This window comes from Oncorhynchus masou, unplaced genomic scaffold (genome assembly GCF_036934945.1).
Source record: "Oncorhynchus masou masou isolate Uvic2021 unplaced genomic scaffold, UVic_Omas_1.1 unplaced_scaffold_1248, whole genome shotgun sequence".
NCBI lineage: Eukaryota > Metazoa > Chordata > Actinopteri > Salmoniformes > Salmonidae > Oncorhynchus > Oncorhynchus masou.
Window position 1 is genome coordinate 137,065 of NW_027002299.1, and position 27,729 is coordinate 164,793.

A 27,729-nucleotide genomic window follows, 5' to 3' on the forward strand; every position below is an offset into this window, starting at 1 on the left:
AGTGAGGGGGGAATGCAGACACACATGTACAGTCATGGTGAGTTCGAGAGACCCAGATTCTGTGCAGATTGTCAGATCCTTCCAATACTTACAGAAATTATTTAGAATATGCCCATCTGGATTGCACCCAGGATAACACGCTGCCTGGGGTGTGTGGAGAGAGAGAGGGGCAGCGGTTTGCCATAACACAGATTCTAATGTGCAGGGTAGGCACTGTGAGGCCAGCCTTAACTCAACCCTGGAGTCAGAGCGAGAAAGAGGTAGAGGCCGGCCACACCTATCTAGAGAAAGCCTGAACACTGTTCAATAGGATTGATACTGTAAACCTTTATGTCCAGAACCTCCCAATATAAATACACACTTGGTGGCTTATGCTTTGTTTTAATGTGCTGCGGTTTCCAAAAGGAGATGTGGATGCAATGTTTTTAGACATTCCAGAAGATTCCACCAGTACCTTTAGCATCTTTAACTGGCACTTTTCAAGAGCAAAACGCAACGGTTATTTTTGGCCACAATACGGCCAATCGCAGAGGAATCGTTTTTAATGTAAAATGATTTGATGGTAAATTGTATTGATTTGTTGATTGTCCCTTATGTCTTCCCTTTGAGTGTAGAGGAGTCCTTTTACTGCTGGTCAGATGAGACACATCTCCCTCCTATCCTTCCTTCTTGGTATTTACAGTGGATTCACACTGGCCACGTTCAAGGCCACTTCATTGCAGTCGCATGCCAGAACCTCACAATGCCTGGATAGGTGTTTTTGTATCAGCCTACCACAAAATGACACCGCCAACTGATGCCCGACTGGAAAGTCAGTGAGGTGGCACGCAGCCATAGGTTGCTGCATGCAGTGCTACTGTAATGTAGTCAGCCTGGAACGCGACCACTGTGTTCACCCAGGAAAAAAACGAACTTAGCCATGTTGAGTTCCATTATTTGGAAATGGTCAGTGATTGTTGAGGTGTGCCCTCTATAAACCTTATAATCTGGATTGGTAGGGGCAGTCCTCTGATCCAGTCCTATTGATTGCTGAACAAAATGTTGTTGTTTTTGTTTGGTTACGCTTTATGATATGTCTGTTGTAGCCCTTTTCAGTACCTGTGTTCAAACATTTTCTCTGCTGATGCCAAGCACTGTCTCATAGATGTTTTGTGTATCTTCTATACGATATCTCTGTTAGATACATAACAGATTGCCTGTGAGGTGGGCAGGGGTCAGTGAATGGGGGGGGTTACAGTTCTAAAGCACTTACTGTACTATATATGGGAGAAGGTTCCTCTTATTTTTCAGAAAGGGGGCCTCTCCTCGGCTGAAGCTCTTGATAGGTTGTGAGACTAAAACCACACAGCTGTGTATTTCCCCTTTTCCCTGTGTCTGACCCGGTCATATACCCTGGGTGTATTCATTAGGCACCAAACGGAAGAAAATTGACTGAAACAGGGAGATACTACCTGACCTTGCCCAATAAGAAACAGTTGTTTTAATTTTCCATTGCTACGGTGTGCCCGAGTGAATACAACCCATGTCTGTCTGTCCCTCATCTCTTTGTCTGTCTGTCGTCAACACAAGACTCTCATCCTGTCTTCCCTCTCCGTCACTCACGCCCTCCTCTCCTCCCCAGCTCCTCTTTATCTGTTGTCTTATGTTTTGTTGGACAGTCAGTCCACACGGTCGTTGAGAAGCTATTATATTTAGAGTTTTTTTTAAGAAGAAACTTGTGGGTGGATAAAGAAGAGGCTTGTGCCTTTTGTAAAGACAGAATAATAAAGTTTGTACTTCATTTTTTACAAGTTGGTCTCGTTTCTGTTTATCACTATCACTTTGTGTAGCAAAGATATTAGCATTTAAGAGCAGTTTAACTGTTACATAACTGATTTTAAATGTATTACATTTTTACGGAAGTGCAATTTCTATGACACCGGTGATGTTACAGTGGGGCAAAAAAGTATTTAGTCATCCACCAATTGTGCAAGTTTTCCCACTTAAATGTTTTTTTCATCATAGGTCCACTTCAACTATGACAGACAAAATTAGGGGGAAAAATCCAGAAAATCACATTGTAGGATTTTTAATGAATTTATTTGCAAATTATGGTGGAAATACATATTTGGCTCTCACAGACCTGTAACTTCTTCTTTAAGAGGTTCCTCTGTCCTCCACTTGTTACCTGTATTAAGGGCACCTGTTTGAACTTGTTATCAGTATAAAAGACACCTGTCCACAACCTCAAACAGTCACACTCCAAACTCCACTATGGCCAAAACCAAAGAGCTGTCAAAGGACACCAGAAACAAAATTGTAGACCAGCACCAGGCTGGGAAGACTGAATCTGCAATAGGTACGCAGCTTGGTTTGAAGAAATCAACTGTGGGAGCAATTATTAGGAAATCGAAGACATACAAGACCACTGATAATCTCCCTCGATCTGGGGCTCCACGCAAGATCTCACCCCGTGGGGTCAAAATGATCACAAGAACGGTGAGCAAAAATCCCAGAACCACACGGGGGGACCTAGTGAATGACCTACAGAGAGCTGGGACCAAAGTAACAAAGCCTACCATCAGTAACACACTACGCCGCCAGGGACTCAAATCCTGCAGTGCCAGACGTGTCCCCCTGTTTAAGCCAGTACATGTCCAGGCCCGTCTGAAGTTTGCTAGAGAGCATTTGGATGATCCAGAAGAAGATTGGGAGAATGTCATATGGTCAGATGAAACCAAAATAGAACTTTTGGTAAAAACTCAACTCGTCGTGTTTGGAGGACAAAGATTGCTGAGTTTGCATCCAAAGAACTCCATACCTACTTTTGTGATTGGTTGTCGTGCCAGAAGCCCCCCGCCCATCTCCTGGGCAGACCCACAGTCAGGCTGGTCTGGTGCTAAATAAAGATGGCCCACCGTCACCATCAGCGTCTGTGACAGTTTGCAGCACTAGTGACTCCAGTCGGTGGCATGTCACTGTCCTCTAGTACTTCAGTGTCTATGCAGTGTTCATTTTCAGTCTCTCTCTCTCTCATTCCCTCACTCGTTCTTTCTCGGCCTGTCTAGCTCACAGGTTCACACTAGATATGTGATCGCCATTCAAAAATGTCCCATTGGAAGTCTGGAATGGTAAGTGTTCTGGTGCCCAGACCCACTCTGAATCATGCTCCCATGATGGTACTGCAGGGATAGTGACACTCGCCATGTTATGACAGGCACTATCCATGCTGTCTGGGTGGAAATTAGCAGCTGTCAAATGGCAGATTTGATTGTCAAAAGAAAGGATTCTCAATGACTCCATTGTTTGCTCAAGCTATAATTGAAGCTCTAGAAGTTTCTGAATCTAGATGTTTCTGAAACTACAAGTTCTCAAACCAAGGGACACCTTTTGACATCAGTGCTCTGCAGTTTTGGAGTATTCCATTTCAATTCAAGAAGTACACTGAAATTCCTATTCTCAATGTTATTCAGTTAGGAAAATGTGGAATTGGAATTTAGTTTACCTCCTGGAGTTGAAAGGGAATTGGATCACAATCCTGGTGCTCTGTTATTCAGAGATATTCTAGGTAGGGCTCGGAGTTTTTCTTATCACTTGACCTGATTGGACCTCAACATGTACCTGGTCTGACTGTGCCCCAACATGTACCTGGTCTGACTGTGCCCCAACATGTTCCTGGTCTGACTGGGCTCCAACATGTACCTGGTCTGACTGGGCCCCAACATGTACCTGGTCTGACTGGGCTCCAACATGTACCTGGTGGTGACTGGGCTCCAACATGTACCTGGTGGTGACTGGGCCCCAACATGTACCTGGTCTGACTGGGCCCCAACATGTACCTGGTCTGACTGGCTCCAACATGTACCTGGTGGTGACTGGGCTCCAACATGTACCTGGTGGTGACTGGGCCCCAACATGTACCTGGTGGTGACTGGGCTCCAACATGTACCTGGTGGTGACTGGGCTCCAACATGTACCTGGTCTGACTGGGCTCCAACATGTACCTGGTGGTGACTGGGCTCCAACATGTACCTGGTGGTGACTGGGCCCCAACATGTACCTGGTCTGATTGGGCCCCAACATGTACCTGGTCTGACTGGGCTCCAACATGTACCTGGTCTGACTGGGCTCCAACATGTACCTGGTGGTGACTGGGCCCCAACATGTACCTGGTCTGACTGGGCTCCAACATGTACCTGGCCTGATTGGGCCCCAACATGTACCTGGTCTGACTGGGCCCCAACATGTACCTGGTCTGACTGGGCTCCAACATGTACCTGGTGGTGACTGGGCTCCAACATGTACCTGGCCTGATTGGGCCCCAGCATGTACCTGTCAACACAGCAGGAGGTGGAGAATGTTCACAATGACTAAGGTTGTGTTTCTCTGCACAGACGTTGCTGGAGCATGCCAGAACTTACAATGCCTGGATAGGTATTTTATGTTCTAGCAATCTCGTGCGTGACGGCACAGTCTGACGTGGCACACAACCATTGGTTGATGCATGCGCCGTCTGAGCAGGGGAACACGACATAAATAAACATGATAGTACCAGACTGTGAAGTTGGAGCTAGTCTCTTGTGACAGACTTGACTTGAACTGTTTTATTCCAGGGTGAGCAGAGGTCATCCATGAATGATCTCCACCTCCACCATTTTGTTTGCTTCTTTCCATGAACTCTTCTGTTCTTCCATCTCGGTGTTCCTTGGTCTTCCACGGTTTATTTTGTCCCGTGGTTTCCTTGTCAGGGACCAGGGTCTGGTGAAGATGGATGTTCCTAGTGGTCGATCCAGCCCCATTATCTGCATTTTATTTGGATACAACAACAACAATGTTTTTGTTTATATTTGGCCAATGTATCCCCAGAATGATCCATGGATGTGTTTGGTCTTGAAACAAACAAATAACATGAATTGATTGATTAGGTTCCGAGATGATGTTGCGGAGCACATGCACATGGTCGCGGAGGCACAGAATGTACAGACCATGTGTAAACGAGACAGATCTGAGTCTGGAGAACATGAACATCACACACACCGAGAGGTGAGAACAAAGGTCACCCATAAGAAGGACAGTATCCTGGCATAGAGATGGCCCGAAGGGACATGGGGAAGTTGCGAGTTTGTTGAGATAGTTAAGTAGCTAGGTTCAGTCAAGATTAACCATGCTTAGCTCCTCTCCAGTCACGGCCATCCATGCAACCAGAGCCAGTCTTCTCTTTGGGGTCGGAGGTCATCCTCTCTGGATACTATATTTATGGAGGAACTGCAGGGAGGACCCGAGTGTGCCTCTTAGAACAACCGGCACCATAGTGCTCTGCAGGGACAGGACAGGAACGTATCCTGCCTACATGAATGGCGAGACCCCTGTCTCTTCCCAACTCTACCCCCAGCCACAGACTCACAATGTTGTTCACCTGCTGCAGCTCGACACCAGTGAAGTAAGTAACTAACCACCTGTGGAGATCTACTTTACACCACACATGGTACGTTCCATCTGATGGGTGCTGTGTGTCTTTGTTTTAGGGGGAGAAACAACCTCTTCATTGTTGTGTAAATTATGGCATTAATGTAGTGTGGGATAGCCAGGGACTTTAATGCAGGGAAACTTTAATCCGTTTTACTAAATTTTTATCAGCATGTTAAATGTGCAACCAGAGGGAAAAAAACTCTGGGCCACTTTTACTCAACACTTAGAGACACATACAAAGCTCTCACTCGCCCTCCATTTGGCAAATCTGACCATAATTCTATCCTTCTGATTCCTGCTTACAAGCAAAAATTAAAGCAGGAAGCACCAGTGATTCAGTCAATAAAAAAAGTGGTCAGATGAAGCAGATGCTAAACTACAGGACTGTTTTTCTAGCACAGACTGGAATATGTTTCGGGATTCTTCGATGGCATTGAGGAGTAAACCACATCAGTCACTGGCTTTATCAATAAGTGCATCGAGGATGTCGTCCCCACAGTGACTACGTACATACCCCAACCAGAAGCCATGGATTACAGGCAACATCCCCACTGAGCTGAAGGCTAGAGCTGCTGCTTTCATGGAGCGGGACTCTAACCCGGAAGCTTATAAGAAATTCCGCTATGCCCTCCGACGTCATAGACTGTTCTCTCTGCTACTGCACGGCAAGCGGTACCGGAGCGCCAAGTCTAGGTCCAAGAGGCTTCTAAACAGCTCCTACCCCCAAGCCATAAGACTCCTGAACACCTAATCAAATGGCAACCCAGACTATTTGCATTGCCCCCCCCCCCCCTTGATTTGATATATTAGTTGTCTACTACCTCTGCCCAATGCCTGGTGGTGTTCAGAGTAGAGCACTCACACTCTGAGTCTCCACTCTATTCAACAGGGAGGGTGAATGTGTACCCTCAGTCCTCAGGAAAGAGATGTCCCTGTGTAAGACACGTTCATGCATTTCTTCCTGTGATACAACAAGTCCATCGAACCAGCACCAAACTGCCATGGTCAAACTAAAGCTCACCATCTTCTCCAGTTTCAGAAGGCATTGTACTGTACAGTACAGAGCAAAAAGGAAATCAATTTTTGGGCTTTAATCACTTTTTAAGTACCATTTTTAACCCTCCATATTTGAGGATTAATTTGCAGATAGACATTAATTCCGACTGAGTTGTTGTGAGATTATTTTCACCACAGTGTCTGGTTCACTGTGATAAAATACTATGCCCCCATCACGCTGTTTTGGAGAGCCAGGGTGACTGTGGTCTTGCTGTGCCAGCCAACACACACACACACACAGCCATAAACAAAGACCCATACACACACACACACACACACACACACACACACACACACACAGTCAAGCTCTGTCACATTTATGACATAATTTATTTTTTTAACAGACCTAGAGTGAGTTGGACAGCTCATTTCAACGCCAGAATCAACCTCGTTAAATGAAAATTATTTATTGTGAATAGTTTGTGTAGTAAAAGTGATACAACTGTCACAGCTACAGCACTTGCTAATTGCATTCTGTTGTTGACAAGGCGTTGTTTCTCGTTCTGTTTTCATGTTGATCAGATAATGGGTGTAATTTGAATATGGTTTATCGTAATTATTATTTTAATTATCCCTAAATCCTAAAAGATCATAATGTGCTCAGTGGGTGTAGAATGTAAATGAGTTGATTTTCCCACTCATTCAACCATATGAATGTACCAGCAGTCCCAGTTTGTACAGCATCTAATATCACATGCTATTTTAATCCATATACCATTGTATAATATAATTGAGGAATGATTTGACAAGGAAATGCTAAACCTCTGTCCCTATGTGTTGACCTCAGTGCCCAAACTGCCTGTCTATCTAAACGAGAGACAGTCAGCTGCCGCTACGCGCAAGGCCCCGTGTGGCAGCTCTGACGCCCGTGATGCCTGCTACACACACACCCTCCACCCAACGGCCCTCTCTCTTCCTCGCTCTGTCCCGCCCCCTGTGCTTCCTCATAGCCTTTGACTTGCTTACCTTGGTATATATAGTCAGTGAGGCTATCAGAGTTCTCCTGGCAGCCATCATGAAGGGTATAGTCTCAATCTGCTGCTTCTTCAGCCTGCTTCTCCTGGCCTTAGCAGGTAAGGGGCCTCACACCTCATCTACTGTTTTATATGTTTATGTGGATGTCGATATAAATAGATGTTGTATGGGTGTGTGTTTATAGGCTTATTAGTGCTTTTGGTTGTTGGAAGACTACAGTACTGGACTGTACATGTCCTGGGGTACAGCTCATGTATCAAATGTATGAGATGTGGCATGGTTGGGTTGGATGTCTTGGCTGTCTGCATGCTTTCATTGTCCAGTGAATTTACTGGCTTGTAGACACACACACTGGATCCATTTTTACTGATCCAACATACTTTATTTTTATTCAAACTGGGAAAGTCTGAGATCTCTATACCGATACTTCCAGACATTCTTTTCAGTGGACTTAACTGTCTTACTCTTCGGGTTTTTAGCAACTATACAGATAGATTGTTCTGTCAGTCAGTGGTGTGGGTTTATAGGGACAGAGAAGGTACTGTAGAAATGTAGATTTTGTATTTTTTTTAGTGTTGTAGTTTAAGCCAGGACGTGCAGGGGTCCTTCAAACAGTGGCGGTCACCTGGACGCAGGCATGAGCATAGACACCCGTGTCCCTCTCTCTCTGTTACCCTGCAGCACTATTTAAAAGGGTTTCAAATTAAATGTGGTAGAATGCTGGGTTCAATCAGGACAGAATATTTTAAGGTCTCATCTTTTTAGAAAAACATTTTAAAATGGTGCCAACTTGGCACATCTTGTCGTCTCTCGTTATTTTTACTGTGTGTGCATATATTTCTGTATTAAGCCTCATCGAGATCTTTATTGGTCACACACACACACACACACACAGTCGATGTGACTTTAATAAACCAGAAGCTTTTGGCGTGGTGACGGTGTGTCAGCTGTCCTAAAGCATGGCACCAGCTGATGGAACGCCTCAGACTGTAATAGAGAGAAGAGCTCACTGTATCACTCTCTCACTTTCTTTGATGATTTTCTCTCTCTCTCTCACTTTGTCTCCCTTTCTTAGAATGTCTCTCCCCCCTCTCTCTGTCCCTTTCTTAGAATGTCTCTCCCTCCCCTCTCTGTCCCTGCTGACAAGTAGATGTCGTAGGGACATGTTTGATACTTGTATCTATTGACTGATTAGCTTTACATTTGACTGGATGATTCATATATATTGCCTACTTGTATTTTCAAGTGATTACATGTATTGTCCATAGCTTTATCTGCCTTTGTGTTGAAATGAAATGCCCAGATTACATCCAGATCAGCCTCTCTCCAGAAATGTGGTGGAGGGATCTCTGGAAAGTGAAACCGTTTCTTCCTGTTACCCTTGTCCGTCCTTGGGCTCCGCTCAGCACCAGGGCAACATGCTTTCCTATCCCAATCCCAGCCTGCTGTCAGATGTCTAGGATTGGAAGGCAGGCGTCCCGTAACCGGACACCGTCCACTATAGGCCCCCCCCCGGCACACTTCCACCCCTCCCCAGACCCAGCACTACCCTTTAGCCACATTGCCTTCACAGCTGCTGTCACCCCAATGACAATTTATTCCCAGCAGCTGGCCTTATAGGGACATGCATTATCGAGTCAGGCGGGGCCGGAGGAGGGAGGAGGCCGGAACAGGAGCACACAGGCCCTGCTAGAGGTTCTGACTAGAGGGACTATAGCTACGGCTGAAAGTTACTTTTTCGTAACAGGTTAGGAGAATTTATACAGCAGGTTAGGAGAATTAACGTGGCAGGTTAGGAGACTTAGGTTAAGGTTAGGAAAAAGGGTTAGGGTTAGTTAAAATGGTCTCCTAACCTGCTACCGAAAGTAACTTCCAGTTGTAGCTGTACTCCCTCTAGTCACAACCCCTGCTAGCTTAGCTTGGGCCTAGTCTGGTCCAGCAGCGTGGGTGGCTGGCTATGTAGCGTTGAATAGCAAAGCAAGGTGGCTAATGCTAGCAGAGGAGGCTGGTGGGACAAGCTATAGGAGGGGTTCATTGTAATGGCTGGAAAGGGAATGTCTGTGTTTGATACCGTTCCATTTATCCCATTCCAGCTATTACAATGAGCCCGTTCTCCTATAGCTAGGTTTGTTAGTGTGTAACACTGATTCCATGGAGCGCTACTGTAGGGTGATGTTGTTGTTCCTGTGGATGGCTTGTTCATATGAGTGGAGAAGGACTGACAGGAAGTTCCCCTGGGCTAACGAGGTTAGCATTAGCCTACTTTAGGCTCATGTTAGCATCGCCAAGATTACACTGTAAAACTGAACTGTGGGGATGTTGTCCTTATTTAACTAAATGGTTGCCAGTAAATGTTGTTTCCTTGGTATGCATGAGGTCCTTCAAAGCCCATGGAAACAGTAGTGGTAACGACTAAGAGTATTGTACTGTAGCGGAAGTGTTGGAGTGATACACTGGTTAAGAGATTGGAGCGTCCAGATGGAAATTCCACACTGTCATGTTCAGTTAGGCTATTGTATGTCATCAGCAAATTATATTACTGCAATGATTATAAATGACGTGGCTCCTTTAATTGGATTCATCACTGCTACAAAGAGATACTTGTTATCCTGACAATGTTAATGGCTATTTCTACAGGCCACCTGTTTATCCAGGAGTGGTGATCAGACACTGTTCTGCTCATTCAGACCAGGGTTGGTCTTCCTGTTGTGCTAACTGGACCATTTTCTCTTCACTTACTTAAAGCAGAATGCTGATTTTGGATGATTTCTGCATTGAAGTCAGTGGGAGATAAGTGTTAACAGTTGATTGCTGTATTGTCCTGTGTTCCTGACTGTTTACACTAGAAGCCATAATAATTGCTGGATCGAATCCCTGAGCTGACAAGGTAAAAATCTGTCGTTCTGTCCCTGAGCAAGTTCCCCTGGCGTGGGTGACGTGGATGTCGATTAAGGCAGCCCCTCGCTCCTCTCTGATTCAGAGGGGTTGGGTTAAATGCTGAAGAAACATTTCAGTTGAAGTCATTCATCTGTACAACTGACTAGGTGTCCCCCTTTCCTTTCCCTACTAATCAGAGAAGTAACACGAAACAGAATGCTTTTGGCCCGACCTGAAGTATGAGGAGATATGGGGTGACACGGGCAATCTTTCCCTCTGTGTCCCCCATTGATGGCAAGCAGTAGGCCCGAGGGCCTGGGGCATCCCTCCAGTGCTGGCAGTGGGGACACCCGACCCCCTCCTCCCCCTCTTGGACAAGCCCCTCAGTCACCTCAGCCTCAAGGTCGGTCACCTGGTGAGTCTCTGTGGATCAGTGACAGGACTGCTGGGAGAGTAGAGTCAGATCAACACCCCGTAAAGTGCCCTCGCAACCCCCCCCCCCCCCCCACCCATCCCGTGTCACTCCACTGTGTCCTCAGACTGATCCTCATGGTCCTCGCCCCCCTTCTGTGGAATTACCACCCGGACATGCCCTCCATCGGCCAGCTCCTAGCATCCAGAACCACGTCACCAAGACTGTGGCCTGTGACATCGACCAGCGTAGCCCTTAAGCCATGAAATCCTTTGAAGATGTATCCCTAAAAACAGCCCCGGTCAAGGAGTCCTTCGAACGTTCTTTAGCTGTAAAATGGCATGAACTCTGTGTCTCCATTTTTGACACAAATTGACAATTGGTTTGCCCTTCGTCTGGAGTCTATGTATGGGTTTGTACATATGGAGAGAGCTTGTGTGCCCTGTGTATTGGAGTTTAAATGTGTTTAAGGTATGTACATGAGTATGAGTGTGATGATTGTGCCAAGGAATGTTTCCTGATCATGTGACCTGACCAGGAAGAACACTGAGATTAGATTACCTGGTTCTCCAAGATGGCTGTATCACAACTATCATGAGGCTAGACGGGTCCTTATTCTGAATCAAGATGTTGGGGGGTGACAGAGGGCTGTTTGGAATGTACTCAGAGCAGCCAAAACACTCTCATAATCACTCCTGCATCCATTTAGTGAAGTAGGCCAACTGGTCTCCGGCACGGAGGGCTGTCTGAGACTGAACAGGAATGTAAACCTCAGACAGTGAAAACAACCAGTAGTAGTGTGTTCCCAACATGGCAGTTTTACCTGATACTGGCTTGTTGCTTGGCGACCACACTTACGGTTACTGATAGGATATGGGACTTGTCTTCTTCTTTACCAGTATCAGACCACCACTACAACCAACTTACCCCAAGGACCATTACATTCTGTTGCAATAATTAGAAGGGGGTTATAGGGTCAGAAAATCCGCTCCATGTTCAGAAAGTTGCTCATAGAAATAAGAAGTAAAGAGCAGGCCTAATTCTCACCTTGAAGATAGCGCCCACTCTGTGTATTACATTTCTATTTGACAAGAACTCCTGAACGCTGCATCCCTATGTGTAAGACATTTTGGTTCAATGCATTCAGTTCTACAACTGACCAGTTTAACCCCCTTTCCCTTATTTGGAATGCATCATTGAGTGTCATGTGGTTTGTCAGCAGCCTCTTGAGTAGCTGCTTCAGACTTGTTAACACCTCCCTAATCATCCTCACCCTCTAGCCTACATATAGCCTATTATATAGAGCTGTAGAAAATAGATCCTCATCCTCTAGCCTACATATAGCCCATCATTATATAGAGCTGTAGAAAATAGATCCTCGCCCTCAAGTCTACACATAGCCCAGAATAATATAGAGATGTAGAAAATAGATCCTCACCCTCAAGCCTACATACGCTGAGTGTACGAAACCTTAGGAACACCTTCCTAATATTGAGTTGCACCCCCTTTTGCCCTCATTACAGCATCATTTCATCTGGGCATGGACTCACACAGGGAACTGTTGAGCGTGGAAAACCCAGCAGCGTTGTAGTTCTTGACACACTCAAACTGGTTCGCCTGGCACCTACTACCATACCCCATTCAAAGACACCAGTGGAGGCTGCTGAGGGGAGGACGGCTCTTGATAATGGCTGGAACGGGGCAAATGGAATGGCATCAAACACATGGAAACACTCCAGCCATTACCAAGAGCCCATCCTCCCCAATTAAGGTGCCACCAACCCCCTGTGAAAGACAATTACATCTTTGTCTTGCCCATTCACCCTCTGAATGACACACATACACAATCCATGTCTCAATTGTCTCAGGCTTAAAAATTATTCTTTAACCTATCTCCTCCCCTTAAATTTACAGTGAAGCATTTCACTGTTAGTCTACACCAGCTGTTTACGAAGCATGTGACAATAACAACTTGATTTGATTGATGTGGATTTAACAAGTGACCTCAGTAAGGGATCATAGCTTTCAGTCTATGTCATGGAAAGAGCAGGTGTTCCTAATGTCTTGTACACTTAGTGTATAGCCCAGCATAATATAGAGCTGTAGAAAATAGATCGAACCCTCTACCCTACCCAGAATATAGAGCTTTAGAAAATACATCTGGACTTAACACCCCCCGCCTAATCATCCACACCCCCTAGCCAACATCCAGCATCGAGCTGTAGAATATAGATCAGACAGAGAGGACTTCTTGCCTGTTGCCTCTGGATGTCGTTACTGTAGTTTGCATCAGCCCCCGTACCTCTGCACTCTCTAAATTAACCCCCCAAGGCGCCAGGCGAACCTTCTGATATGAACCCCAGGACGTCTGTCACCCGGACCATGTGTCTGTCCTAGTTGAGCCTGTTGCCAGGCAACCGTTGTTCAGTTTGGAGAAACATTCCGACAGGCAACAGGCAGCACTTCCAGTCAGAATGCTGCGGGTAGAGCTGCCGGTGAGGGTGTAGGCTCTGGGCTTTTGGGGACGGGTGAGACACGCCCTGATGTTCTTCAGGCTTTAGTGACCAGGGCTGGGGGAAGTTCTGTATAACGCCTCAACTTTAGCTCTTCATTATCTCACTGATGCCCCAACAGAAGGAAATGTTACAATATTCCTGATGCTGGTGGCAGATTCATCTCTCTCTCATTCAATACTGTGAAAGTACCAGTCCTGAGCCCTGTTATTCCCTGCTATGGCTGCATGCTCCGTTATTATGGGGGGCATAGCAAGTACTGTAGAGGAGGTTCATGAAGTTCATTAACTTAGTTGGTCCAAGGGTCACTGGGGGACAGATAACAGAGGATAAAGAGAATCTAACTTTCAAAGCACTGGCAGTCATTTCAATAGTGTATGCAGCATATAATAGAGTATATTTGTATAGTGTACCAACAGTATGTATGTAATACATTACAGTACATTTGTATCATGTAACAAAAGTATGCAATACATTACAGTATATTCTCTAGTACTCTCAGGTATGTAAAGATTGCACATACAGTGCCTTGCAAAAGTATTCACCCCCTTGGTGTTTTTCCTATATTGTTGCATTACAACCTGTAATTTAAATAGATTTTTATTTGGATTTCGTGTAATGGACATAGACAAAATAGTCAAAATTGGTGAAGTGAAATGAAAAAACATAACTTGTTTCAGAAAATTCAAAAAAATAAAAAACGGAAAGGGGTGCATGCCAATATATTCAGCCCCTTTTCTATGAAGCCCCTAAATAAGATCTGGTGCAACCTATTACCTCCAGAAGTCACATAATTCATTAAATAAAGGCCACCTGTGTGCAATCTAAGTGTCAAATGATCTGTCACATGATCTCAGTATATAGACACCTGTTCTGAAAGGCCCAAGAGTCTGCAACACCACTAAGCAAGGGGCACCACCAAGCAAGCGGCACCATGAAGACCAAGGAGCTCTCCAAACAGGTCAAGGACAATGTTGTGGAGAAGTACAGATCAGAGTTGGGTTATAAAAAAATATCTGAAACTTTGAACATCCCACGGAGCACCATTACATCCATTATTAATAAATGGAAAGATTATGGCACCACAACAAACCTGCCAAGAGACTCACGGACCAGGCAAGGAGGGCATTAATCAGAGAGGCAACAAAGATCCCAAAGATAACCCTGAAGAAGCTGCAAAGCTCCACAGAGGAGATCGGAGTATCTGTCCATAGGACCACTTTAAGCCGTACACTCCACAGAGCTGGTCTTTAAGGAAGAGTGGCCAGAAAAAAGCCATTCCTTAAAGAAAAAAATAAGCAAACATGTTTGGTGTTTGACAAATGGCATGTGGGAGACTCCCCAAACATATGGAAGAAGGTACTCTGGTCAGATGAGACTAAAATTAAGCTTTTTTTGCTATCAAGGAAAACGCTATGTCTGGCACAAACCCAACACCTCTCATCACCCCAAGAACATCATCCCCAAAGTGAAGCATGGTGGTGGCAGCGTCAAGCGTTGGATGTTTTTCATCGGCAGGGACTGGGAAATTGGTCAGAATTGAAGGAATAATGGATGGCGCTAAATAGAGGGAATCCTGTTTCAGTCTTTCAGAGATTTGAGACTGGGACGGAGGTTCACCTTCCAGCAGGTCAATGACCCTAAGCATACTGCTAAAGCAACACTCAAGTGGTTTATGGGGAAACATTTAAATGTCTTGGAATGGCCTAGTCAAAGCCCAGACCTCAATCCAATTGAGAATCTGTGGAATTACTTAAAAATTGCTGTACACTAGCAGAACCCATCCAACTTGAAGGAGCTGGAGCAGTTTTGCCTTGAAGAATGGGCCAAAATCCCAGTGGCTAGATGTGCCAAGCTTACAGAGACATACCCCAAGAGACTTGCAGCTGTAATTGCTGCAAAAGGTGGCTCTACAAATTATTTACTTTGCGGGTTTAATCGTTTTGCTAGCTCAAGTTTTCAGTTTTTTTGTCACATTTCTTATTTATTTCACAATAAAAATATTATGCATCTTCAAAGTGGTAGGCATGTTGTGTAAATCAAATGATACAAACCACCAAAATCTATTTTAATTCCAGGTTGTAAAACAATAAAATAGGTAAAATGCCAAGGGGGTGAATACTTTTGCAAGGCACTGTAAACGTCCTGCTTCGATTGCAGTGTCTTGTGTGTGTGTGTGTGCGTGATATCGTGCGTGTGTGAGTGTGTGCTCTCATACACATCTAATATCAGTGTAAAACCTCCAGATGAAGTTCTGCTGTGCTTGCTGCACCACCAGGGAGCAGAGGTAAATTAAATTAGCGTTGACATGATTAGCCCGCTAGGTCTTTAAACCCTGCAGATTTACTCTGGGCCACGGGGAGTTTCAGGCAACCTTTACACCGGGCCAGGGGATTTCCATCAGAGAGGAGCAGCATCACTATCTAAAATACATTACCAAGAGATCCACCTGATTGTTAACCACACTATTCATCTCCATGGATGGAATACTCTGATCCACACATGACTGTCAAACCCATGTGACACTGATCTAGTGTCATCGATAACAGAGACAAGTCATTCTGTGAATGATCATTATAGACTGTAAAATTAGTGAAGTTAGGCCCAACTCCTTTTCCAAAAAAGTTAAGGAAAAAAATAAGAACATTTATTTAACATAGAGTTTATGTGGCTTATAAAAAAATGGCTGACATGTAGCTGACAACAACACATCCCAGGGTCAGGGGTCAGGGGACCATGGCTGGACACAGAGGCTTGTGCAGGGCATGGTTGGTTGCTGGGGGGTAGCAACAGGTGCTAAAGCATTTGGAGCTGGTACCCCCTGTGGCCAGAAATAGTCCTACAATGGGTCAGGGGATGGGAAGGTGGAGGGTGCAGAGAATTCTCCACTCTATTTTAAGACCTAGATTGTTAGCCGGTCTGGAGACTCACAGACATCCCCAGGCCTCACCGATCTTCATTCACTGTAACTTGCCTCTGTACCAGACCACGTTAACAGACCTCTGTACCAGACCACGTTAACAGACCTCTGTACCAGACCACGTTAACAGACCTCTGTACCAGACCACTTTAACAGACCTCTGTACCAGATCGTTAACAGACCTCTGTACCAGACTACTTTAACAGACCTCTGTACCAGACCACGTTAACAGACCTCTGTACCAGACCACGTTAACAGACCTCTGTACCAGACCACGTTAACAGACCTCTGTACCAGACCACGTTAACAGACCTCTGTACCAGACCACGTTAACAGACCTCTGTACCAGACCACGTTAACAGACCTCTGTACCAGACCACTTTAACAGACCTCTGTACCAGACCACGTTAACAGACCTCTGTACCAGACCACGTTAACAGACCTCTGTACCAGACCACTTTAACAGACCTCTGTACCAGACCACTTTAACAGACCTCTGTACCAGACCACTTTAACAGACCTCTGTACCAGACCACGTTAACAGACCTCTGTACCAGACCACGTTAACAGACCTCTGTACCAGACCACGTTAACAGACCTCTGTACCAGACCGTTAACAGACCTCTTAACAGACCTCTGTACCAGACCCGTTAACGACCTCTGTAACAGACCTCTGTACCAGACCACGTTAACAGACCTCTGTACCAGACGTTAACAGACCTCTGTACCAGACCACGTTAACAGACCTCTGTACCAGACCCGTTAACAGACCTCGTTAACAGACCTCTGTACCAGACACGTTAACAGACCTCTGTACCAGACGTTAACAGACCTCTGTACCAGACCACGTTAACAGACCTCTGTACCAGACCACGTTAACAGACCTCTGTACCAGACCACGTTAACAGACCTCTGTACCAGACCACGTTAACAGACCTCTGTACCAGACCACGTTAACAGACCTCTGTACCAGACCACGTTAACAGACCTCTGTACCAGACCTTAACAGACCTCTGTACCAGACCACGTTAACAGACCTCTGTACCAGACCTCTGACCAGACCACGTTAACAGACCTCTGTACCAGACCAGACCTCTGTACCAGACCACGTTAACAGACCTCTGTACCAGACCACGTTAACAGACCTCTGTACCAGACCACAGACCTCTTAACAGACCTCTGTACCAGACCACGTTAACAGACCTCTGTACCAGACCACGTTAACAGACCTCTGTACCAGACCACGTTAACAGGCCTCTGTACCAGACCACCAGTTAACAGGCCTCTGTACCAGACGTTAACAGACCTCTGTACCAGACCCGTTAACAGACCTCTGTACCAGACCACGTTAACAGACCTCTGTACCAGACCACGTTAACAGACCTCTACCAGACCACGTTAACAGACCTCAGACCACGTTACTGTTAACAGACCTCTGTACCAGACCTACGTTAACAGACCTCTGTCCAGAAATACAGACCACAAGGATTTTTGAGGCTCTGTTTTTCATTATCTCCTTATATGGCTTAAGCCTGCCCTTTCTGTCGTTTCCCCAGACCTCTGTACCAGACCACGCCCGGTGTTAACAGACCTCTGTATTTTTCCAGACCACGTTAACAGACCTCTGCATGTCAATGCACCTTGAGGATTGATTCCAAACACGTTTGCCGTTTCGGTCAGTTAATCCTCTGTACCAGACCACGCAATTAACAGACCTCTGTACCAGACCACGTTAACAGACCTCTGTACCAGACCACGTTAACAGACCTCTGTACCAGACCAGAAATCGTTAAATGCAGAGGCTTTAGTCACAAACCCGGATCCGGGTTAGGGAGTTTCAAGAAGTTAACAGACCTCTGTACCAGACCACGTTAACAGACCTCTGTACCAGACCACCAGACCACGTTAACAGACCTCTGTACCAGACCACGTTAACAGACCTCTGTACCAGACCACGTTAACAGACCTCTGTACCAGACCACGTTAACAGACCTCTGTACCAGACCAGACCACGTTAACAGAACAGACCGTTAACAGACCTCTGTACCAGACCACGTTAACAGACCTCTGTACCAGACCACGTTAACAGACCTCTGTACCAGACCCGTTAACAGACCTCTGTACCAGACCGTTAACAGACCTCTTAACAGACCTCTGTACCAGACCACGTTAACAGACCTCTGTACCAGAACAGACCTCTGTACCAGACCACTTTAACAGACCTCTGTACCAGACCACGTTAACAGACCTCTGTACCAGACCACGTTAACAGACCTCTGTACCAGACCACGTTAACAGACCCTCGTTAACAGACCTCTGTACCTGTACCAGACCACGTTAACAGCACCTCTGTACCAGACCACGTTAACAGACCTCTGCATTTTACCAGACCACGTTAACAGACCTCTGTACCAGACCACGTTAACAGACCTCTGTACCAGACCACGTTAACCTACCTTGGTTGTTAGACTCTGCCTACAAATGCGCCAGACCGTGCCGTTAACAGACTGTACCAGACCACGTGAAATTTTAACAGACCTCTGTACCAGACCACTTTAACAGACCTCTGTACCAGACCACGTTAACAGTTAACAGACCTCTGTACCAGACCACGTTAACAGACCTCTGTACCATACCACGTTAACAGACCTCTGTACCAGACCACGTTAACAGACCTCTGTACCAGACCAGTTTAACAGACCTCTGTACCAGACCACGTTAACAGACCTCTGTACCAGACCACGTTAACAGACCTCTGTACCAGACCACGTTAACAGACCTCTGTACCAGACCACTTTAACAGACCTCTGTACCAGACCACGTTAACAGACCTCTGTACCAGACCACGTTAACAGACCTCTGTACCAGACCACCACCTCTGTACCAGACCACGTCTGTACCAGACCACGTTAACAGACCTCTGTACCAGACCGTTAACAGACCTCTGTAACAGACCCAGACCAGACCACGTTAACAGACCTCTGTACCAGACCACGTTAACAGACCTCTGTACCAGACCATGTTAACAGACCTCTGTACCAGACCACTTTAACAGACCTCAACCAGACCACGTTAACAGACCTCTGTACCAGACCATGTTAACAGACCTCTGTACCAGACCACTTTAACAGACCTCAACCAGACCACGTTAACAGACCTCTGTACCACGTTAACAGACCTCTGTACCAGACCACTTTAACAGACCTCAACCAGACCACGTTAACAGACCTCTGTACCAGACCACGTTAACAGACCTCTGTACCAGACCACGTTAACAGACCCCTGTTCCAGGGATCAGACTATAAAAGGCACTCTTTATACATATACAATACACTATTGTTGTTGAAGCTGTTGAAAGGCACTATTTTGTCCTATCCTTCCTTTTTTCCACCCTGCTAACCTTTGGTTGTTGGTTGTTCTTGGGCCGTGCTGAGAGCAACATTGTGCAGTCTTTATTTTTAGCAGGTTGACTCCACTATCATGGGCAGTGAAGAAGTAAGCCGTAACCATGCAGCATGTGTCATCACTACCATGGCGCTGCCACCAGCAGCCTACCGGCGCTGAAAGGAGCATCTGTCTAGCATTCATTTTAAGTCTGAGCGCTAGAATATGCTCATAACAATTATTTGCTGTGGCGTGTTGTAGCATTCACTATCCTCTCCCTTCTTACTCTGGCACAAGACAGTTTCAAGGCCCCCCGTAATCACTTCCCTTGGTTAGCGTTGATACAATGCTACAGTGTTTGTCTTTACCATTCAACAGTTGACACTGGTGGAGAGCGTAGGGAGGCGGAGTCAAAGCAGCACGAGGCCTGTGTCTATAGGAGGAGTGTGTTTGTATGTTTAACATGGGACTGAAGTCGAATGACCCAGTGACCTCATGGGTGGAATGTTATTCATATTTTTCATCATTTCATAATTAATAAACATATATATTTTTTTCTACTTAGAAAATCCGGTGTTTGTATTTCACACGGTTTTGTTATATTTCAGTCTACTGTGATAGATATAAAGTGTACTATTGGGATGCAAACTCAAAATGGAATACATTTCAACTCTGTATCTGACATGGTACAGGTGCTTTTATTTTTAGCCCGTAGCCATGTGTGTGAGGTGGATAGTTTTGTAGTTGTGTTTAAGACTGCCAAGAAACACTCTTAACGGATGTTTGCCGTTTTTAATGTCTGCTCAGTGTAAACACAGTTCAATCCGTACCTTCTAACAGCAGATGTACTCTACGACTCCCAATCAGAGCTGATGCTTTTGAGTATGTTCATTTGAAAATGAAAATCATCAACAGTCTAAATGCCAATAAAATATGTTAACTGCAGGAGCTCGTTAACAAATAACTCCGATGCCCAGTGGCCACTACGTCGTTGTTCTGGGTCATTTGATGCAGCTTTCTTTTGAGACTTGGCCAATACAAATGAAGCCAAAGAAAGCAGTAGTATATGTCTTGTGGATTGAGCCCAAGCCTTGCAGCTAGAGTCAGAGGTCCAGGCCTTTGGCCTCAACACCACGCCCACAAGGAAGGCTCAGTCCTCCCATGGTTGGTATCATGACTCGGGGGTGTGTTCATTAGGCACCAAACAGAAGAAAGTGGACAAAAAAGGTACTTCCTTGTCCAATAAGAAACATTCATTTTCGTTTTGTGTTGCAGAATGTTTTGAAACGGATAACGCTGCATGCCCGAATGAACATGACCCTGGTGTAGCCAAGGAACAGTCCAGTTAGCCAGAGGATCTCTTTAGCGCCTGGGGGCATGTGGGCAGTGTTGGGGTGAGGTGTTGAATGATAGGGGTGAGGCGGATTTCCCCCCCACCGTCCCAGCTAAGTGGAGAGGGGAGTTTAGAAGGTCACGTATCCTCATCCTGGCTGGTTTCTTCTGGAACTTTAAACATGAGATCCAGCTGGTCGACTGCCCCCGGGGATCCAACATGGCTTAGATGTTCTACTTTCATTCCAAGTATTTCTGTTAAAGATCACTGGACTGTGGAAGTCACTTGATAGCTTAAATCTGTTGTCATTCAAGATATGTGTTAGAATGATGTTAAATGTGAGAAATACTCATTTGTGATTGAATGGTTTCAATTACAGACATGGAGACACAAATGTGATACTATGTGTTCTGGTATTAATTGATTTCCATATGATTCATTACTCTGGTAGATCGGAGAACATTTCAGTGTCTCAAATAAAATGTACATCCAACTAAGGAAAATTAAAACAACTAAATATAGTGTTGTTTATGTGTTTGTTCAATTAAATGAGCACAAGGAGCAGTCATTATGGCTGAAGTAAAGTTGTGTTGCCTTGACACTCAAGGTAGGTTATAAAGCTCTATACTGTGTAATGACACTCCTATTACATATGTTGTAATAGATGTATTTCAGATTGTGTCCATCTGTAATATGTACTAGATGGGATCGTGTCCCCAGAATGTCACAATCCTTTAAAAGGGATACTTTGTGTGCTCCACATGTACAGTGATGACATAAAATCCCCTCTCACATATAGGGCTGAATTTCTATTCAAATGACCAAACTTGACCAACAGCAGACTCCTGAACAGGTAATCAAATGGCTACCAGACTATCTGCATTGTGTCCCGCCACCCAACCCGTCTTTTACACTGCTGCTCCTCTCTGTTTATCATATATGCATAGTCACTTTAACTATACATTCATGTACATACTACCTCAATTAGCCTGACTAACCGTTGCTCCCGCACATTGGCTACCCGGACTATCTGCATTGTGTCCCGCCACCCACCACCTGCCAACCCCTCTTTTACGCTACTGCTACTCTCTGTTTATCATATATGCATAGTCACTTAAACCATACCTACAGTACATGTACATACTACCTCAATCAGCCTGACTAACCGGTGCCTGTATGTAGCCTCGCTACTGTTATAACCTCGCTACTGTTATAACCTTGCTACTGTTATAACCTCGCTACTGTTATAGCCTCTCTACTGTATATAGCCTCACTACTGTTATAGCCTCTCTACTGTATATAACCTCTCTACTGTATATAGCCTCACTACTGTTATAACCTCGCTACTGTTATAACCTCGCTACTGTTATAACCTCGCTACTGTTATAGCCTCTCTACTGTATATAGCCTCACTACTGTTATAGCCTCACTATTGTTATAGCCTCTCTACTGTATATAGCCTCACTACTGTTATAGCCTCACTACTGTTATAGCCTCTCTACTGTATATAGCCTCGCTACTGTATATAGCCTCTCTACTGTTATAGCCTCACTACAGTTATAGCCTCACTACTTCTATAGCCTCTCTACTGTTATAGCCTCTCTACTGTTATAGCCTCACTACTGTTATAGCCTCACTATTGTTATAGCCTCTCTACTGTATATAGCCTCTCTACTGTTATAGCCTCACGACTGTTATAGGCTCTCTACTGTTATAGCCTCTCTACTGTATATAGACTCACTACTGTATATAGGCTCACTACTGTATATAGCCTCTCTATTTCTATAGCTTCACTACTGTTATAGGCTCTCCACTGTTATAGCCTCTCTACTGTATATAGCCTCATTACTGTTATAGCCTCTCTACTGTATATAGCCTCTCTACTGTATATTGCCTCTCTACTGTATATAGCCTCACTACTGTATATAGCCTCTCTTCTGTATATAACCTCTACTGTATATAGCCTCACTACTGTATATAGCCTCTCTACTGTATATAGCCTCTCTACTGTATATAGCCTCTCTATTTCTATAGCTTCACTACTGTTATAGGCTCTCCACTGTTATAGCCTCTCTACTGTATATAGCCTCACTACTGTAGATATCCTCTCTGCTGTATATAGCCTCACTACTGTATATAGCCTCTCTACTGTATATAGCCTCTCTACTGTATATTGCCTCTCTACTGTATATAGCCTCACTACTGTATATAGCCTCTCTACTGTATATAATCTCTACTGTATATAGCCTCACTACTGTATATAGCCTCTCTACTGTATATAGCCTCTCTACTGTATATAGCCTCTCTACTGTATATAGCCTATCTACTGTATATAGCCTCTCTACTGTATATAGCCTCACTACTGTAGATATCCTCTCTGCTGTATATAGCCTCACTGCTGTATATAACCTCTCTACTGTATATAGCCTCACTACTGTATATAGCCTCTCTACTGTAGATAGCCTCCCTACTGTATATAGCCTCTCTACTGTAGATATCCTCTCTGCTGTAGATAGCCTCACTGCTGTATATAGCCTATCTGCTGTATATAGCCTCACTGCTGTATATAGCCTCTCTACTGTATATAGCCTCACTACTGTATATAACCTCACTACTGTTATAGCCTCTCTACTGTTATAGCCTCTCTACTGTATATAGCCTCTCTACTGTATATAGCCTCTCTACTGTATATTGCCTCACTACTGTATATAGCCTCTCTACTGTATATAACCTCTCTACTGTATATAGCCTCTCTACTGTATAGAGCCTCTCTACTGTATATAACCTCTCTACTGTATATAACCTCTCTACTGTATATAGCCTCTCTACTGTATAGAGCCTCTCTACTGTATATAGCCTCACTACTGTATATAGCCTCTCTACTGTATATAGCCTCTCTACTGTATATAGCCTCTCTACTGTATATAGCCTCTCTACTGTATATAGCCTCTCTACTGTATATAGGCTCTCTACTGTATATAGCCTCTCTACTGTATATAGTCTCACTACTGTATATAGCCTCTCTACTGTATATAGCCTCACAACTCTATATAACCTCACTACTGTATATAGCCTCTCTACTGTATATAGCCTCACTACTGTATATAGCCTCTCTACTGTATATAGCCTCTCTACTGTATATAACCTCACTACTCTATATAGCCTCACTACTGTATATAGCCTCTCTACTGTATATAGAGTCACTACTGTATATATGCTCGCTACTGTATATAACCTCGCTACTGTATATAGCCTCGCTACTGTATATAGCCTCACTACTGTATATAGCCTCACTACTGTATATAGCCTCTCTACTGTATATAGCCTCACTACTGTATATAGCCTCTCTACTGTATATAGCCTCACTACTGTATATCGCCTCTCTACTGTATATAGCCTCACTACTGTATATAGCCTCACTACTGTATATAGCCTCTCTACTGTATATAGCCTCTCTACTGTATTTAGCCTCTCTACTGTATATAGCCTCTCTACTGTGTATAGCCTCTCTACTGTATATAGCCTCTCTACTGTATATAGCCTCTCTACTGTATATAGCCTCTCTACTGTATATAGCCTTGCTGCTGTATCTGGCCTCTCTACTGTATCTAGCCTCTCTACTGTATATAGCCTCACTACTGTAGATATCCTCTCTGCTGTATATAGCCTCACTGCTGTATATAGCCTCTCTACTGTATATAGCCTCACTACTGTATATAGCCTCTCTACTGTATATAGCCTCACTACTGTTATAGCCTCTCTACTCTATATAGCCTCTCTACTGTATATAGCTTCTCTACTGTATATAACCTCTCTACTGTATATAGCCTCTCTACTGTATATAACCTCTCTACTGTATATAGACTCTATACTGTATATAGCCTCTCTACTGTATATAGCCTCTCTACTGTATATAACCTCTCTACTGTATATAGCTTCTCTACTGTATATAGCCTCTCTACTGTATAGCCTCTCTACTGTATATAGCCTCTCTACTGTATAGTCTCTCTACTGTATATAACCTCTCTACTGTATAGCCTCTCTACTGTATATAGCCTCTCTACTGTATAGCCTCTCTACTGTATATAACCTCTCTACTGTATAGCCTCTCTACTGTATATAACCTCTCTCCTGTATAGCCTCTCTACTGTATATAGCCTCTCTACTGTATAGCCTCTCTACTGTATATAGCCTCTCTACTGTATAGCCTCTCTACTGTATATAACCTCTCTCCTGTATATAGCCGCTCTACTGTATATAGCCTCACTACTGTATATTGCCTCTCTACTGTATATAGCCTCACTACTGTATATAGCCTCTCTACTGTATATAGCCTCACTACTGTATATAGCCTCACTACTGTATATAGCCTCTCTACTGTATATAGCCTCACTACTGTATATAGCCTCTCTACTGTATATAGCCTCTCTACTGTATATAACCTCTCTACTGTATATAGCCGCTCTACTGTATATAGCCTCTCTACTGTATATAGCCTCTCTACTGTATATAGCCTCACTACTGTATATAGCCTCTACTGTATATAACCTCTCTACTGTATATAACCTCTCTACTGTATATAACCTCACTACTGTATATAGCCTCTCTACTGTTATAGCCTCTCTACTGTTTATAGCCTCTCTACTGTATACAACCTCTCTACTGTTATAGCCTCTCTACTGTATAGAGCCTCTCTACTGTATAGAGCCTCTCTACTGTATATAACCTCTCTACTGTATATAACCTCACTACTGTATATAGCCTCTCTACTGTTATAGCCTCTCTACTGTATAGAGCCTCTCTACTGTATATAGCCTCTTTACTGTATATAGCCTCTCTACTGTATATAGCCTCTCTACTGTATATAGCCTCTCTACTGTATATAACCTCTCTACTGTATATAGCCTCTTTACTGTATATAGCCTCTCTACTGTATATAGCCTCTACTGTTATTTTTCGGTCTTTTTTACTGTTTTTATTTTTTACTTGTCCCTTGTTCACCTAATACCTTCTCTCTTTACTTAGAAATTGCACTGTTGGTTAGAGGTTGTAAGTAAACATTTCACTGTTGAACCTGTTGTAACATGACAAATACACTTTGATTTGACCAACAGCTGTAAAAAATAGTCTTCCTCTTTGACCAAGTGTGACTTATGTGACCAGTTTTGTGGTCCAGTTATTGATGAGGTCTTCTCTGAGCCTCTGCCCCACATCCGTCACCACCAGCCGTGTGATTTGTGACAATTACACAAACAACCTGGCATGACCTCCATTCTCCAGGCCCACGCCCCTCCTCGTAGTTTAGTTACCAGCTCAGATGACAAAACCATGCCAAGAGCAATATTACTAGATTGTATTCCTTTTCATCCTTGTTCTTGATCTGGACAGACATCTCCAACATTTTGCCAGGGCCAGAGCTTTGGAACATTTTCTGTTCTACGTTTGTCGAACATTTGGTGGTAACTGGACTGAGGGGGAAGTACAGTGGAATGCATGTGATCTGATCATCTTTGAAAGGAAGAGAACTTGATGTCTGGCTTTTTCAGTTCATTCTGACAACATTTTTAGGAGGTACAATTTTGGTAACCATGACTGATTGATAGGTGAAAATGAACCGTACTTGCTGACAGGATGTCATTTATGACTTTGTGTTATTGAGATGATTCAGTTAAAAATAACAACATATGATTCCATAATAAATATCTTCTCTGTTTTCTGTCGAGGTAAATCCTTTGTCAATATGTTCAGTTATGAAGTAGAAACAATGCAGTAGAGAATTTGTATCCATTGTTCTGTTCCTATCGTTCCTAGCCATATGGTTTAGGGTGCAGTTTGTTCTGTCCATATGGTTTAGGGTGTAGTTTGTTCTGTCCATATAGTTTAGGGTGCAGTTTGTTCTGTCCGTATAGTTTAGGGTGCAGTTTGTTCTGTCCATATAGTTTATGCAGTTTGTTCTGTTTAGTTTAGGGTGTAGTTTGTTCTGTCCATATAGTTTAGGGTGCAGTTTGTTCTGTCCATATAGTTTAGGGTGCAGTTTGTTCTGTCCATATAGTTTAGGGTGCAGTTTGTTCTGTCCATATAGTTTAGGGTGCAGTCTGTTCTGTCCATATAGTTTAGGGTGTAGTTTGTTCTGTCCCATATAGTTTAGGGTGCAGTTTGTTCTGTCCATATAGTTTAGGGTGCAGTTTGTTCTGTCCATATAGTTTAGGGTGCAGTTTGTTCTGTCTATATAGTTTAGGGTGCAGTTTGTTCTGTCCATATAGTTTAGGGTGCAGTTTGTTCTGTCCATATAGTTTAGGGTGCAGTTTGTTCTGTCCATATAGTTTAGGGTGCAGTTTGTTCTGTCCATATAGTTTAGGGTGCAGTCTGTTTTGTCCATATAGTTTAGGGTGTGGTTTTCGGTATAAATTAGCTTTACACTTCGTCTTAGACACTGAGCAATTCAGAACATAAAAATGACATCCACTGTAACTGTTTTACTGGAGGCCTATGTGTCAAGCAGCCAAGGGTGGATAGGTACTCGACTACGCCACGTAGATGTGTGTATGAGTACTCCAGCATGGCCACCTATCACCTGGGTGTCTTCCAACTTCTGAAACTTGTGAATGACTTTATAAATGGAAATACCTCGAACTAAGAGTCAAATACCGATCTCCCGTGACAGGACCAACAACGAAGGCAGCATCCGAGTTTCACAACCCCCTGGGTGTAGCAGTATGAATCAGGGTGATATCTTAGATGCCCCTAAATATAGCTCTGCTCTGTAGCTGTAGTCATAGAAATATAATTACATCCCTCCCGGGTGGGGCAG

At 44.2% G+C, this 27,729-nt stretch overlaps 1 protein-coding gene across 1 annotated transcript in view; it reads left to right on the forward strand.

Moving 5' to 3' along the window:
* Positions 1–4,912: 4,912 nt before the first annotated feature.
* Positions 4,913–27,729, forward strand: part of LOC135530074 (uncharacterized) — a gene marked incomplete at its 3' end in the record, with an annotated part of 40,954 nt that continues 18,137 nt past the window's right edge. The window contains exons 1-6 of the mRNA XM_064958461.1: positions 4,913–5,022; positions 6,338–6,384; positions 7,292–7,372; positions 10,656–10,771; positions 10,896–11,016; positions 26,095–26,155. Of these exons, the coding sequence (XP_064814533.1) occupies positions 4,913–5,022; positions 6,338–6,384; positions 7,292–7,372; positions 10,656–10,771; positions 10,896–11,016; positions 26,095–26,155 (536 nt within the window). The remainder of the gene's footprint in view (positions 5,023–6,337; positions 6,385–7,291; positions 7,373–10,655; positions 10,772–10,895; positions 11,017–26,094; positions 26,156–27,729) is intronic.